The following is a 13,464-nucleotide window of genomic DNA, read 5'->3' as shown; positions in this document are numbered from 1 at the left end:
CCGTATTTACTGGCAGCCACCGGAAAGGACATGCGAGAGTGAGCGAGAGCAAAATCTGTGGAGCCCATGTGGTTTTTATTTGGGAAGCCGTGAGGTTTCAGATCGCTTCTTGCTCAACCTGGGTAAAACCTTGGCTGTCGGACTTCTCTGTGGCCGGCGAAGCTTTCAGAGTAGGCAGTAATGCGCTGAGCTGCCGGGTTTGAGAAAATTTCCTGGTAGCTGAACTTGATCCCTTTAAGCACCAGAACTTGTGTGTTAACGATGTTGGACAGAAAACTTTCCAAATGTGTCATGCGTGGTCTTCTTTAGTAGAGGGTGTGGTGGCTTAACGTTTTGATGGCAGGAGGTGATGATCGAGCCTGGCTGTCTGTTGCGGCTTTAGTGTGGCTAGGCCTGGGGAGGCATGACCCCGCCCTGAGTGGCCCTAGGATACAGCTCTCCCAGTTTGCTTCCATCTGCTCCGTTTTTGCTGCTGCTGTTCTTCCAGAAGCGTTCCCTCCTGCTGTCCGCCTGGCTTGCAGGCTCGGAGTGCCAGGGCGAGGGGGCTTGAGGGGTGCCGACTGGCTGTAGGCACTTGGGTCAGCTCTGTTCCCTTGCCATGTCTCTCCTTTCCCCTCCTAAGTAACATGAAGGATTCGGGCTGGGAAGTCTGAAGTGCCTCTTGCTCTAGTATTACGGTTTTCGGGATTTCTGTGGGGGGTGCCTGGCAGACCTTCGGCTTTCCAGTATATCCCCTTAACTGCTCTGAGAACAGGGTAACCGTGGACATTGGTCTTGGGCTGCAGATTAAGCCTCACAACCACCCTGAGGACCTTTTGGAATTATTCTCGTCTTGCAGATAGAGAATTTGAAGCCCAGCAAGGGATCTCCACCTGGCCAAGGGCACGCAGCTCGGAGCAGAGGGGGCGCTGGAAGGGGTGGGGGGAGCTCCAGATTGCACATCTAGGGCTCCTTATAGGGTACCTGCCGGCAGGGCTTGCTTGCTGGTGCTGGCTCGCTGGCCCGTGCGGAGCTGGTGGGAAGCATTGCGTTTCCTTGCTCCAGCCTTCCGCCTCTGCCCCTTGCCTGGGACTGCTACGTGCTGCCTCCGTAGAACACTGAGGTCCTCATGTCTCATGTCCTGAGCGCCATTCAGAAGCTCCTAGAGATAGTCCCAGACAGGAAAGCCAGGTTGGGCCTAGTAGATAGACCCACGAACAGGGGAGGCTGCGACTGGAAGGTATTCTCGGAGAAGGGCACTCCATGGGGTAAATAATGCCCATGTTGGGGAACATTCTGGTCGTCTGGGCCCTTTGAGGATGGTGGAGGGGGATCGGTGACATCTGAGGTTCTGTCCATCCTGAGAGTCCCCATCTTGGGAACTGCTGTGTCCTTTTACTGCTCTCATGACTGCAGGGAAGCATCTGGGGGAGGTACTGGGATGAGGGATGGGGAAGTGGCAACAGTGTGAGACCCACAGACCTTAGTCACAGTTCCTGGCCCCAGTTCCAGGGTGAGCTTCCCAGTGGGAGCCTTAATGCCTGTCTGCTTTCTGCTCCAGTTCTTGGTGGTGGAACCTAAGGCCTTCTCCTTCAGATATGTGCCTCTCCCCCAGCAAAGGAGGACCCCGCTTCTGGGACCCCCTCTGGACCAGCAATGAGTAACCCACTAATGTGGGGGAGTTGTCGAGCCAGGCTTCGGCTTTCCGGCTCCCTGGCTGAGGGCTCAAGCTCCGTGTCCCCTGCAGAGCTGGCTTGGGAGATGGAGGATGCCTGGAGGGTCTCTGTCATCTGCGGCTCCTTCACTTTTCCAGAACCTGAGAATTGGAAAGACTGTCAGAGATGATCCACTGACCTTTTTTTTTTTTTTTTAAAGATTTTTATTTATTTATTTGACAGATGGAGATCACAAGTAGGGGCAGAGAGGCAGGCAGAGAGAGAGTAGGAAGCAGGCTCCCCAACGAGCAGAGAGCCCCATGCGGGGCTCGATCCCAGGACCTTGAGATCATGACCTGAGCCAAAGGCAGAGGCTTCAGCCCACTGAGCCACTCAGGCGCCCCCTACTGACCTTTACAAAACCAAAGTGGAGAGACAGGCTTGGGGTGGGTGGGTAGGGTTTGCTCCAAATTAGATGGTTTAGTGGGGCCAGAAGCTTCACTGGTGCAGGTGTTCTGCACGCCCGGCTTTTCTGCGGCATTATCAGAGCTCTGCAGAGTCAGGTCTTTTGTTTTCTTGGGCTTGAGAATAGCTGAGGAGGGCAGGAAGCCCTGATCTGGGCAGTGCCACACAGGTGATTCTCTTCTGGGAGAACAATCCAGAATTGAAAACAAAACAACCTCTACTCAAACAAATATGGGAGTGCCTGCTCTGCTCCCAGCCCTGTGCCACTGTTGGGGGGGGGGGCGGGGAGCTGCCAGCTGCCTTTGGCTCAGGTCATGAACTTACACCAGCTGAGTGTAAGGTTCTGGTTTGGATCACATCTGGCCAGCTCCATGTCATTTCCACCGGCAGGACCTGCGTCCCCTGGGCTGGTGGTGGGGAAGGATCTGGGGCAGCTTCCAGAAGCGCTCACCGTAGACCAGGCAGGTTGTTGGTTTGCTGGCGGCTGCGAGGGCAGCACAGCAGATCGGAGCTGTCCATCATTTCCCGAGCACCATCCTGGCTCCAGGCTAGGCCAGTGGGACAGAGGAAAGCAGCCCAGCTCTGTCCTTGGGGAGTTCCAGTGTAGGGACTGCGAGAAAGGGTTTCATAAACCTTCTCATGGCGCCATCTTTAACGTGGGCAGGGATGGACCAGAAGACACAGGAACTGGGGTGGCAGGTTGGTGGCGGAGAGGTTGTTTGCCAGGCATCTCAGGCGGTCTAAACCAACCATTCTCCAGTGGGGGGTGCTCCCCCCAAACCACAGTGGCGTAGATTCATTATCACTTGAAAAATATAATGGCTTAAAACCAAATGAATGACCCAAATATACTTATGGGAAGCAAGACCCTCATTTAAAAAAAAAAACAAAAAACTGAATTTTTTTTTAAAGATTTTATTTATTATTTGAGAGAGAGAGAGAGAGAGAGAGAGAGAGCATGAGAGTGGGGGAGGGTCAGAGTGAGAAGCAGACCCCCTGCTGAGCAAGAAGCCGGACGCAGACTCGATGCTGGGACTCCAGGATCGTAACCTGAGCAGAAGACAGTCGCTTAACCAACTGAGCCCCCCAGATGCCCCCAAACCCTTTAATTTTGAACTAATTTTAGATGTACAGAAAAGTTACAAAAATAGTTCAGCAAGTTCGCATCACTCCCTTCCTCGACTTATCTTGTAAAGCCAGACAGTTGCCATCGGGGGGATGTTACTGTTAACCAAGACTTTTCTCGATTCTCGCCTTGTTTGTCCACTGCTGCTCCCCGTTCTGTCCCGGGATCCTGTGGCATCCCGCCTCACACCCAGCTGTCCTCTCTCCTCCCCACCCTCCCTTCAGTAGGAGTTCCACTGTCGTTATCGCCCGTGACCTTGACCCTTCTGAAGAGCTACTTTGTCGAATGTACCTCAGTTTGGGCCTGTTTGGTTGCTTTCTCATGCTTGAGGTTATGTCGTGTGGCAGGAACCCCAAAAGAGGTGTTACGTCCTCAGAGCGCTGTTTCTTGGGGTTGCTGATGCTGATTGGTCATATTACTGGGGATACAAGTCTGGAGTACACGTTAGAGTGGTTTCTGCTGGATTTCCCCTCTCCAGGTACCATAGAGCCCTCATTCCGACAAAGCTAGTGAGCTCAAAATTCTTTTAGGATTGTCTTCAGAGTTTGAGTTGCCCCCAAAAAACCACTTTTTTGACAGTTAAGGCTTCCTTCTTGATCGCTTTGCCAACTGCCGAGTCTCACCCCCAGCAGGGTTCTTTCCCGTCACATTTCCGGCCCCGCCCGCCGATGCTCTCCCTGCCAGGGCTCCGTCCCCCTCTCCGCCTGGCTTGGAGTTTGACTCTCCCGACTTGATTGTGGCCGTGGCCGTGACCGTGACCGTGACCGTGGGCCAGGCTCTGGGCTTCACATCCTCAGTGTTCAGCTTTTCTAGGTTAATTGGAGTCGGAGAGCGGTGAACTTCACATTTCTTTGCTCCTCTTTCTAGGTATCACGGTCTTTCATTAAAAACAAAAAACCCCTTAAAAAACCGGAAGTCCTCGCTCACACAGCGGCGGCTGCGTGGAGTGAAGCTGGAAAGGGTCCCCGGCAGCACCAGTGTACTTGCATGTCGGGCTGGCTCTGGCTCTTGTTTCCGATAAGTTGGCTCCTACATTCAGCTTTGTTCTCTCTTCTCCCGAAGTGCCTCCCTCCCCGGTGGTCCTGTGAGCAGCCCTGGGAGCGTCCCCGCCTCGGTGCCTGTGCAGATGTCGAAGCCCAGCCGGGTCCAGCAAGCCCTCGCAGGTAGGCACCCTGCTGGGTCCTGGGTTCCAGAACAGGCTGTGTCTGAAGGGGTAAGACATGGAGGCGGTGGGAGAATCTGCGGGCAGGGGAGGAGACTGTGGGACGGGCGTCTGGTTACCCTCTCCGTTCTCACGGAAAGCCACAGAGGCTCCCGGGGCGGGCCGGTGCCTCTTTTCCGCGATGGCATGTCCTCAGTGAGTGAGCCTGTCTCTCGGGGGGCGACCTGCCTATTGACAGTGGGTCCCCTGGTGTGGACCTTTCCCCATCTTTGAAATTTCCACGTCATTTGATTTATTTTTTTCATAGAGATTTTGTTTATTTGGCAAAGGGCAGGAGAGAGCAAGCGAGCGAGCACAAGCAGGGGGAGCAGCAGAGGGAGAAGTAGGCTCCCCGCTGAGCAGGGAGCCCGATGCTGGGCTGGATCCCAGGACCCCGGCATCATGACGTGAGCCAAAGGCAGACGCTTAACTGACTGAGCCACCGAGGCGCCCCCTTTGTCACTTTAATTATGGTTCACGTCACTTGTCTGTACTGAAATGCTTTATCCATTTCCCTGAAGGGGCCCGCTGGGGAACTCAGCTGTTTTGGCTGGAGTTCTGCTTCCTTTTATAGGTTAGGGAGTTACTGAAAGTTACTTTTTAATAAGTGGGAAAAGCCAGGTGTCATAGAAGGGAGTGTAGCAAGGTTGCAGCAGGGGACTGAGCTAACCCGAGTCTGTGTGTTGAGTGAGTCACTGTGGTAGCGCAGGGGGTTCAAGGGGACAGGCCTGGGGCAGGGAAACCCGTACAGAGTCTGACTTCATGGCTCAGGGGAGCCAGCCAGGGCCTGACCGCAGGCCTCGGCAGTGGTGGAGGTAAGAGCTTCTGACTTGGTGAGCAGGTGGGTCTCGAGAGAGGAGGAGTAGATTGAGGCCCGGTGTGCGGCTGTCGATGTTCCTGAGGCACTCAGGAGGGGCTTTGCATGTATCTTCCTGCATTTCTTCCCAGTAGCAGCTCTTCGAGGTAGGAACTTTCATTCCCATTTTATACCTGAGGAAACTGAGCCTCAGAGAGTTCCAGAAACTTCTCATGATCAACTGACCAGCCCTTGGCGGAGCTGGGACTCAGCGCCAGGCATTCCGGGCCCCAGAACCTGGGTGGTCAGCAGTGTCACACTGTGTCGCTTCCCAGCCCGGTGGGAACATGGGGAGGGGCAGGGGTGCTGCTAGGTTGTAGCGGGGCCGGGTCGTGGGGGCAGTGGGCGTTTGGATGTGCAGCTCAGAAGAGCCTTCTCGGGTGTGTTGGGGTGGCCTCTGCCCTCTTGGGGTGGGTGTGTGAGCTCACAGGGACTGGGTGGGATGCCGGGAGGGGCCCTGGAGGCAGATGGAGGGACCAGTCACGGGGGTGGTAGGAGCCAGGAGAGGAGAGTGAGGCCCTCCAGACCCTGCTTCAGCCGCTCAGCCATCAGCCCTCTGCTGGGGCAGAGAGCGGTGAGCAGAGATGTGGTGACTGCAGAGTTCCTGCCCAGTTAGGTCTTCCTGTGGGCTTCTGTGTGGGGTGGTGATCACTGGAGAGAGGCTGTGGGTGACCAGGCGTGGCGGGCACGTGGCTGAGCTCCATTCAGCTCTGTAATTGCTGAGGCTTAAATACAGACGCTATAAAAATCTTCCTAAACGCAGCTCAAAAGCGGTCCGGGATGGAGTAGCACTCGTTCCCTTTCCTCTGCTCCCGAGGCTGAGGACCTCTTAGCCTGCATCCCAGGGTGTCCTCCATGTCCCCTGTCCCCTTGGCTCATATATCAATCCTGGAGGTAGTTGGGTCTTTTAACTTCCATTTTATTCCCTGGGGAAACAGACCTCGGAGATTGGGGAGCAGGGTCCCGGCCAGCAAGGAGTGGAGATCGGAGCCCGTGGCCAGATGCCGCCTTCTCTTAACACAGGCTCTGCCTTGGACCTCTTGGTGGGAGCCTGAGGTGCCAGGGAAGGAGACATCCCGAGCCAGCCCAGGAAGTAGTGTCTGGAGAATGTCTTCTTTCCCTGAGCCGCCATGAGGGATTTGTGGATTCGGGAATACTCAGGCTGCCATGAGGTGGATGGGGAGGGTTTTGCGGGTGGGTTTACAAACCAGGGGTGACGCTCTGGAGGGACTGGGTACCCTTCTGTGCGGGCGGAGGACGGTCACAGAGGAGCCGCCTCCAGGTCAGGCCAGCAGGGCCTCGGGTGACAGCCTCTCTGGCTGCGGCCTGGCCCAGCCCTGTCCTTGGAGTGTCTGCGTTTCTTGCTGCCACAGCCTGCCCGAGGCCAGGCAGCCAGGGCCGAGTGGAGCTGGGAGGCAGCTCTGTAAGACCGGTCAGAGGCTGGGCGTGGGCCGGAGCCCCGGCCACTAGACAAAGGGCCAACTCCCGGCGTCCGAAAGGATGTGTTCGCACATCTGGCCGCCGCGGGGGCTGCTTTCTCTGGGGGTCCAGCGGATAAGTGGGACCCTCTCAAGACAGCTGTGGCTGTGCGGGCTGCTATAGTTATTTGGGGATGTTGGGATTTGGGGGGTGGCTGTCCCTAAGCCCTGCTGTTGGGAAGACGTGACAGCCCGCTCTTAGCGTTCCCACCCAGCTCCTGTCCGTTTGGTGCTGTTTTTGTGGAGTGTGGGTGTTGGGGGGATTCTCACACTTGCTCCCAGGAAGGCAGACCTGCAGAGCAGGGGCCCCTGCTCTACAGGCTTCTCCGTTAAGATTTCTGTGTCTGGGACTGGAACTCGGGGGTGGGCCCTGCCCTGACGAGGGCGGAAGCCTTGTTCGTGCTGGCCTCACCGAGGCCACTCGGCAGCACTCGGGGTTATGTGGGTTCCCCAGCAGACGGATTCTGTGCCCCTGCTGTGACCGGGCCCTGCCCTCGGTGCTCAGCGCGGGGAGGACAGCTGTCACGACACCCATATGCGAGTCCTTTCCGGGAGTAAGAAAGCTAACCAGGGTAAAGGACACAGGCGGAGGGGAGGCGGCCCTTCCAGGTGGGGTGATCAGGGAAGGGCTGCCTCCTAGCTCACGCGTGGGGAGAGGTCTGGCGGAAGTGGAGCAGAGAGTGTTGGGGGAGGAGGTCACGGTCAGGGCAAAGGCCAGGGTTCAGCTAAAGCAAGCATTGCTCCTGTGCCCTCCATCGCTGTGCCCCCGGCCCTCTTCCCGCGCCTGCTTGTCCTGCGGGCTGCCTGACGTTTAGTTCAGACCCCCTGCTGAGCTCAGAGCGAGCAACGTGGAGACGCTGGTGGCATTGCGTGGCCCGATGAGCAGGTGCTGGCGTGCAGCCTTGCTCTTCTGGTGGGTGCTTTGGGGTCTGCTGCGAGTGGCTGCCACAGTGCGCCCCGCTCCGCTGTGCTGCCCAGGCTGCTGGCTGGCCTCTGCTTCTGTCCCTGACTGGGCATGTTTGCCACTTGGAGTCTTTGCTCTTAGAGGCCATGGGGGCAGGTCTCCCCTTACCCGCCTGCATCACCTCCAGAGTGGACAGCGCCATCTGCCTGGCCCACCCAGGGTCCCCACTTCCTGCCCCAGGCTGCCCTCGGGACCCAGAGCCCGAGCCTGATTCTGAGTGCTCGAAAAGGCTCCCTCAGCCCGTGGCGGAGGTGTCACTGAGCAAGACGGACGGCGGGGAGATTGCACAGCGAGGCAGGCCGAGGGTATGGCAGGAGCTGCGGCTCCTGTGGGAGACCGTGCTGTGTTGCAGGGAGCACCAGGGCCTCGGAGAGTGCCAAGGGAGCGGCAGGCGGTGAGGGTCCGCCTAGGGTGTGTGTGAAACAGCAGGCTGAGGAGTGAGCCCCCCCTGTGGGTGTGCCCACGGTGCTGCCCTCCAGGACAGAGCAGGCTGTTTGAGCCTGGACTGAGGGCGGAGACGGGAGTGGCAGCCCAAGACCTTTGCTGCTCCAGAGGAGCAGCCGCAGAGGCCATGGGGAGGCCTGTCGGGGAGCAGGCCCAAGGCCAGCATTCCTGCTCACCCACCCTAGCAATGGCACCGGAAGCATCTAGAAGGGCCAGATGGAAAGCAGATAGTACCCCACTGGAGGGAGGGTGACCAGGAGCCCAGAGGGCATGGCCAGGGGGAGCACCGGGGAGGACTGAGCACGAGACTCTGTCCGTGTCTCCGTAGCTTGCCCGAGTCCTTCCACGTCACCCCTTTGCTCTCCTAGCACCTGGCTCCGGCAGCTCCCGCCTGGAATGGCATCGTGGCCCGCTGAAGCAGAAGGCCTCGCCCCGCCCCCTTCCCCGCACGGCAGTGTGGGCCAGCTGGTGGCTCGGACAGACCCCTGTGGGGATCTGATGAGCCGGGCATTTCCCTAGTTCCTGGCCTGGGGCTTTGGTGCCTCGAGCCTCGAGCGACCGATTCCTCGGGAAGATCCGTGGGTCCTGCTGGCCGTTCACGGTGCCACCTGGACTCAGCCGGGGTTTGTGGACGTCACGTGCCGAATGACTCCTTCTAACGTTTCTCCCTTCTCTGCATGTCTGATCTCGCACCCCGTGTAGGCATGACGAGTATTCTGCTGTCAGCCATTGGACTCCCTGTGTGTCTTAGCCGCGCACCCCAGCCCGCCAGCCCTCCCGCCTCCTGTCTGGCCTCTAAAAGTCACAGCTCAGTTAAGAGATTGAGGAAAATGCCCATGAAAGGTAGTTCCCGCTCACAAGTGCTCTCTGGCCTCTGCTAAGCCTCCGAGTCTTGCTGCCTCTGACTCTCCTGCATCGATCGCTCTTCTCTGACCCCCACGGCCCTTCTCTGCTTCCTTTACCCCAGGGGAGGGCCTCAGTGGCCCTTCTGCCTGCCTTCGGCGCGGAGGTGGGCCCTGGAAGTCACTTTCCCCAGAAAACCCAGAGTTCAGCTCCTGTTTTCTGGCACAGCTGGAGTGTGAGGGGCCTGTTGTTGAGGACTCTGTGACTGTATAAACACAAGCGTGGGCTGAGGCCAGCTCGGGATGGGGGTGACTGTCCCTCTCAGCAGGGCCAGCATGCATCTCAGGAAAGGGCCCCGGACCTGTCTGGCCACCACGAAGGGCTACTTTGGAGGGGTCCCGCAGTGGCGCTGCCCAGCCCATCACATGGCTGGGGAGGAAGGGGTTTCACAACCGTGGCAGGTGCTGTGGGTTTTAGCCAGACTTAACATGAAGGGGCCTGTGGGTAGTGAGTTCTAAACCTGCCATTTCGGAAGCTGATGCTTCCGTCTTTGGGCTGGAGACGCACAGAGCACGGAAAGCCCTGTGACCCTGAGTGTGGTGCGGTGAGCAGGGAGCACGGCCCTGGCCCAGCCGGCTTGGGATCCGGTCTTGGTTCTGGCTTCATGTCCCACGCCGGTGTCTCCGTTCGCAAGCTGGCATCTCCTGCTTCGCAGGTTGGTAGTGGACGGAATGAGAAGAGCACACATGAGGCGCCCAGCACGTTGGCATGGGGGGCTCTGATCGTGCCCACTGCCTGCCTAACCCCAGCCCTGCAGGTGGCAGGGAGGACCAGAGAGTGGCGGGGCTTTACACCCTGTTCCCCACCTCACCCCATCCCGGCAGCTGGGCAGGGCGGGCCCGGAGCTTCCCGAGACACTCGGACTTGCCTGGAAAGAACACAGGCTCTCGGCAGACACTCATCCTTCATGGGCTCAGATGTCCCTTTCTTGGGGTTGGTGGTCCCCTGGCTGGCCCCCCTTAAGAGAAGTGTGGCTCCTGGGCTACCTTGGGTTCTACAAGGCTGTCCGGGCAAGTGGCGTGGAAAAGGATGCTGAGCCAGACCCTACCAGAGGTGGGCCCGAGGCTAGTCCTGGCAGATGGGGTCCTGGGGTCGCTGTGCTTTTCTGAAATGCTTCTCCCCTCCCTCTGAATAGCTCCTGGGATGGCTGCCAGTGCTGGTGGTCCTTGTGCTTTGGCCTGGCTTTCTCCCCAGTGACCAGTCAGTGGCCTAGAAATCTGTGTGTATGTGTTGTATGTGATGGGGGAAGGTGTGTGTGTGTGTGTGTGTGTGTGAGACACGTTTCTGTGTTACGAGTATGGGGGGATTTGTGTGTGTGGGGGTGTGTGTGTGAAGGGATGGAAGTACATTTGTGTGGAGGTTGTTGTGTGTGTGTGTATGTGTGTGTTTTGAGGGGGTGGGGTATGTTTGTGTGGGTGGGGGGTGTATGTGTCAGGGTGGGGGACGTTTGTGTGGGGTTATGTGTGCGAGGTGGGTGGAGGTGCATTGGTCGGGGTGTGAGGTTTTGGGGAGACGTTCAGGGGCTTGTCTCTGTGTTGGTGGGGTGGTGTTCTTTTGTCTGTAGCTGCCTCTCACAGCACTCACGGTCTGGGTCAGTATGGCGTCTCCATTTTTAGGTGAGGGGAGGTTCAGGTGATACGCTTCGGTCCCTGTGTGACAGCCAGAATCAAACCCGACGTCGCCGGCTCCCAGCCTCTGCTCCCCTCCTCAGTGGCCCCTGGCCTTCCCTGGTTTTGAGGGCCCTTGGCTGTGGAGCCCTCAGGCTTGTCTGTCTTGGCAGCCACACCCAGTGGCTCTGAGCTCAAGTTCAGGCCAGGGTCCCTCTGGCGACAGAGGCTCAGAGCGGGACCTGCCCAGCGACCCCAAGGCAGGAAGAGGAGCTTTCCCCGGCTGCACTGGTCTTCCCTGGCCATCCTTTCTGCTCCCGCACGGCTTTGCTGCCATTCTCTGTCATTCTGCCGCTGCCTCTGGCTGGAGAAGCCGTGGGTCTGCCCAGGTCTCTCCCCGGCTGGGGGAGTCTCTCGTTCTGGGGGTGTGGGGGTGCGCGTGTGGGGCCAGGCTCAGGGTTGGTGCCGGCGCGGGCCAGCCTCCCAGCTTTGGGCGCGTGGGCAGTCTCGAGAAGAGTGGGGTGGCCGGGGCGCCCCTCTTCCTGCATCGGGGCTCCTTCCCGGACTTGGCGTGTCGCTGAGACCCCACAGTCAGGGCCAGGCGAGAGAAAACCAAGGCTTGTCGTGACCATGTCCGTGTGGCATCGTCCCCAGTCGGCGTGCACACAGACGCCCGCCGGGCAGGCACCCGCTGCATGTTTGGCTCCTAGACCATCTCTCGCCTTGGCTTTCTCACAGGAGTAACGGAGGTTGGGTGAAACCGTGGTGCCGGGACACGCTCCACAGCAATTTGTGGTCGAAGCTGCCGTTTGACTTCTCTGTGTGTCCTCGGAAGAGCCTGGGCCCAGCCTCCCGAGCGAATGTGCGCGGGGATGCGGTGCAGGCCCAGGACGCGGCTCCTGAGGGCTGGGCCCGGCAGCTGTCCCTGGTCCTCGTGCGTCGCCTCCAGGGCTCCTGGGGCCGGGCCTCCCGCGGGTGGACCCACAGGGCTCTGCCCGGCCGAGCTCCGAGCGTCCGCGCGGACGCCGCGTCTGTCCTCTTGTACGCTCGCCCCTCTCCGGGTCCCTCCTGGCAGCTTGGCCTCTCCCTCGTCTTCCTTCCTCTCTGGACTCCGCGGCCCGAGTGCGTCCTCCTCGGGACACCGCTGACGCTCTTCTCTCTTGCAGGAGGGACTCCAAAGCCGGAGCCAGAGCAGGTGATAAAGAAGTACACGGAAGAGCTGAAAGCGGCCCCGGATGAGGCACGTGTCGGGGGAGCCGTGCTGCTTCTGGTTTGCTTTGCAGACGAGGGGCGGCTCCGGAGGAGGGTAGCGGCCTTTTCTCTGCTGGGCGGGCACTAACCGAGGTGCCGCTCCGTGCGGCCGTGCTCCGGGCCCTGCGGTGTGATCTCCCGGCGGCCTGGGGGAGGCAGGCCTTCCCACGGGGAGGCGGCCTGGCCTCAGAGGCCTGCGTTCTGATCTTAGCTGCGCCGCTCACGCGCGGTGGTTCTGAGCGGGGCTCCTCACCGGGCGTGGCCCTCGCCCTGTGCCATCTGGAGACCAGGGATGGGAGAGCCCGCCCCGCTCTCCGAGGATTGAGCTGGGGAAAAGCGAAGATTGAGCTGGGGAAAAGCAAAGAGGCTTTGTCCCCACAGCAGTCCCGCTCCTCTGGCTATGGGGAGAACCGGTTGGCCTTGCTGTCATAGCGGGGCCTGCCAGACCCTCATAGCAGCTTCGGTTGGACCCAAGCTTCTGTGCTGAGCTGTGTTTTGGGGGCTGCTGTGCCCCTGGTCTCTGATTTGAGTGGAGAGTTCCAAGGACTCTGGGGCGGGGAGGGGTGGGGTGGGTCATGGGTTAAAGGGCAGTTGTGCCAAGATAGCACGGAGGCCTCCGCCCTCTTTTCCCGCAGCTCTGGCTGGTAAAGGGTTAGTAACCTGGAGCTTGTCCCCATGTCTCCCACCCTCTCTCCAGTGCTGTCTGCACACCAGTCTCTGTTCTTACCTTCACCTTATGCCCCCCACCCCTGGCATAACTGGCCTGCTCTGCACCAGCCTCCTGGCCCCCAGGCTGCCAGCTGGACAGCCTCCAGACAGCTGTGATAGTGCTGGTAGCCACACCTTGACACCCCTTGGCAGGGTCCCCTGACATGGAGACAACGTCCTGCTCCCAAGCTCGGCCATCAGAACCTTCGGGATCTGGTTTCTGCTTCAGAACATTCTCTTCCCTTTCCCTGCCGTGCCCGTTCCCGTCCTTGTCCACCTTGTCCCTTTCCCCTGTGACAGCCAGCTTTGTGGCCCTGCTTTCTCCATTTCCTGCCCTGCTGTTTCCTGTCTTCCGGCCGGTGTCTGCTGTCTTCAGCTTGTGCTGCTGTCAGTGCTAAGGCCCCTGCGGCCCCTGTGGCCCCTGTGCTTGTGGCCGTCTGTCGTCCCCTCTGCTGTGACAGGCCCTCTGAGGGCGTAGATCCTGGTGACTCATCTGTCTTCCCGCCTTTGGAGCAGCTGACTGAAGGACTGACTGCCCGTAATCCTGGTGTTTCGGCAGCGAAGGCCTTTTCCTGTTAGGACCCCCTCCCCCACACCCTGTGGCACAGCAGGCCGTCAGTGAGCATGCCCTGTGCTGGTCTCCCTCCAGGACTGCATCATCTGTATGGAGAAGCTGGCTGTGGTGTCCGGCTACAGCGACGTGACCGACAGCAAGACCATTGGGCCAGTGGCCGTGGGCCGCCTTACCAAGTGCAGCCATGCCTTCCACCTGCTGTGTCTGCTGGCCATGTACTGTACCGGGAACAAGGTGCCCGCGCGTCTGCCCC

General features: G+C 59.3%; 1 protein-coding gene across 4 annotated transcripts in view; it reads left to right on the top strand.

Annotated features, from left to right (window-relative positions):
* Positions 1–13,464, top strand: part of DTX2 (deltex E3 ubiquitin ligase 2) — a 36,695-nt gene that overhangs the window by 19,525 nt on the left and 3,706 nt on the right. For 3 of the 4 annotated variants that reach the window (XM_059155775.1, XM_059155776.1, XM_059155774.1), the window contains 4 exons: positions 4,288–4,388; positions 8,871–9,011; positions 11,845–11,918; positions 13,287–13,445. In XM_059155775.1, coding sequence (XP_059011758.1) covers positions 4,288–4,388; positions 8,871–9,011; positions 11,845–11,918; positions 13,287–13,445 — 475 coding nt within the window. The remainder of the gene's footprint in view (positions 1–4,287; positions 4,389–8,870; positions 9,012–11,844; positions 11,919–13,286; positions 13,446–13,464) is intronic. The other variant, XM_059155777.1, reaches the window with a different exon arrangement.

The sequence above is a fragment of the Mustela lutreola genome, chromosome 17 (genome assembly GCF_030435805.1).
Source record: "Mustela lutreola isolate mMusLut2 chromosome 17, mMusLut2.pri, whole genome shotgun sequence".
Taxonomy (NCBI): Eukaryota; Metazoa; Chordata; class Mammalia; order Carnivora; family Mustelidae; genus Mustela; species Mustela lutreola.
The sequence above is the reverse complement of the archived record's forward strand: the minus strand, read 5'-3'. Positions and strand labels throughout refer to the sequence as shown.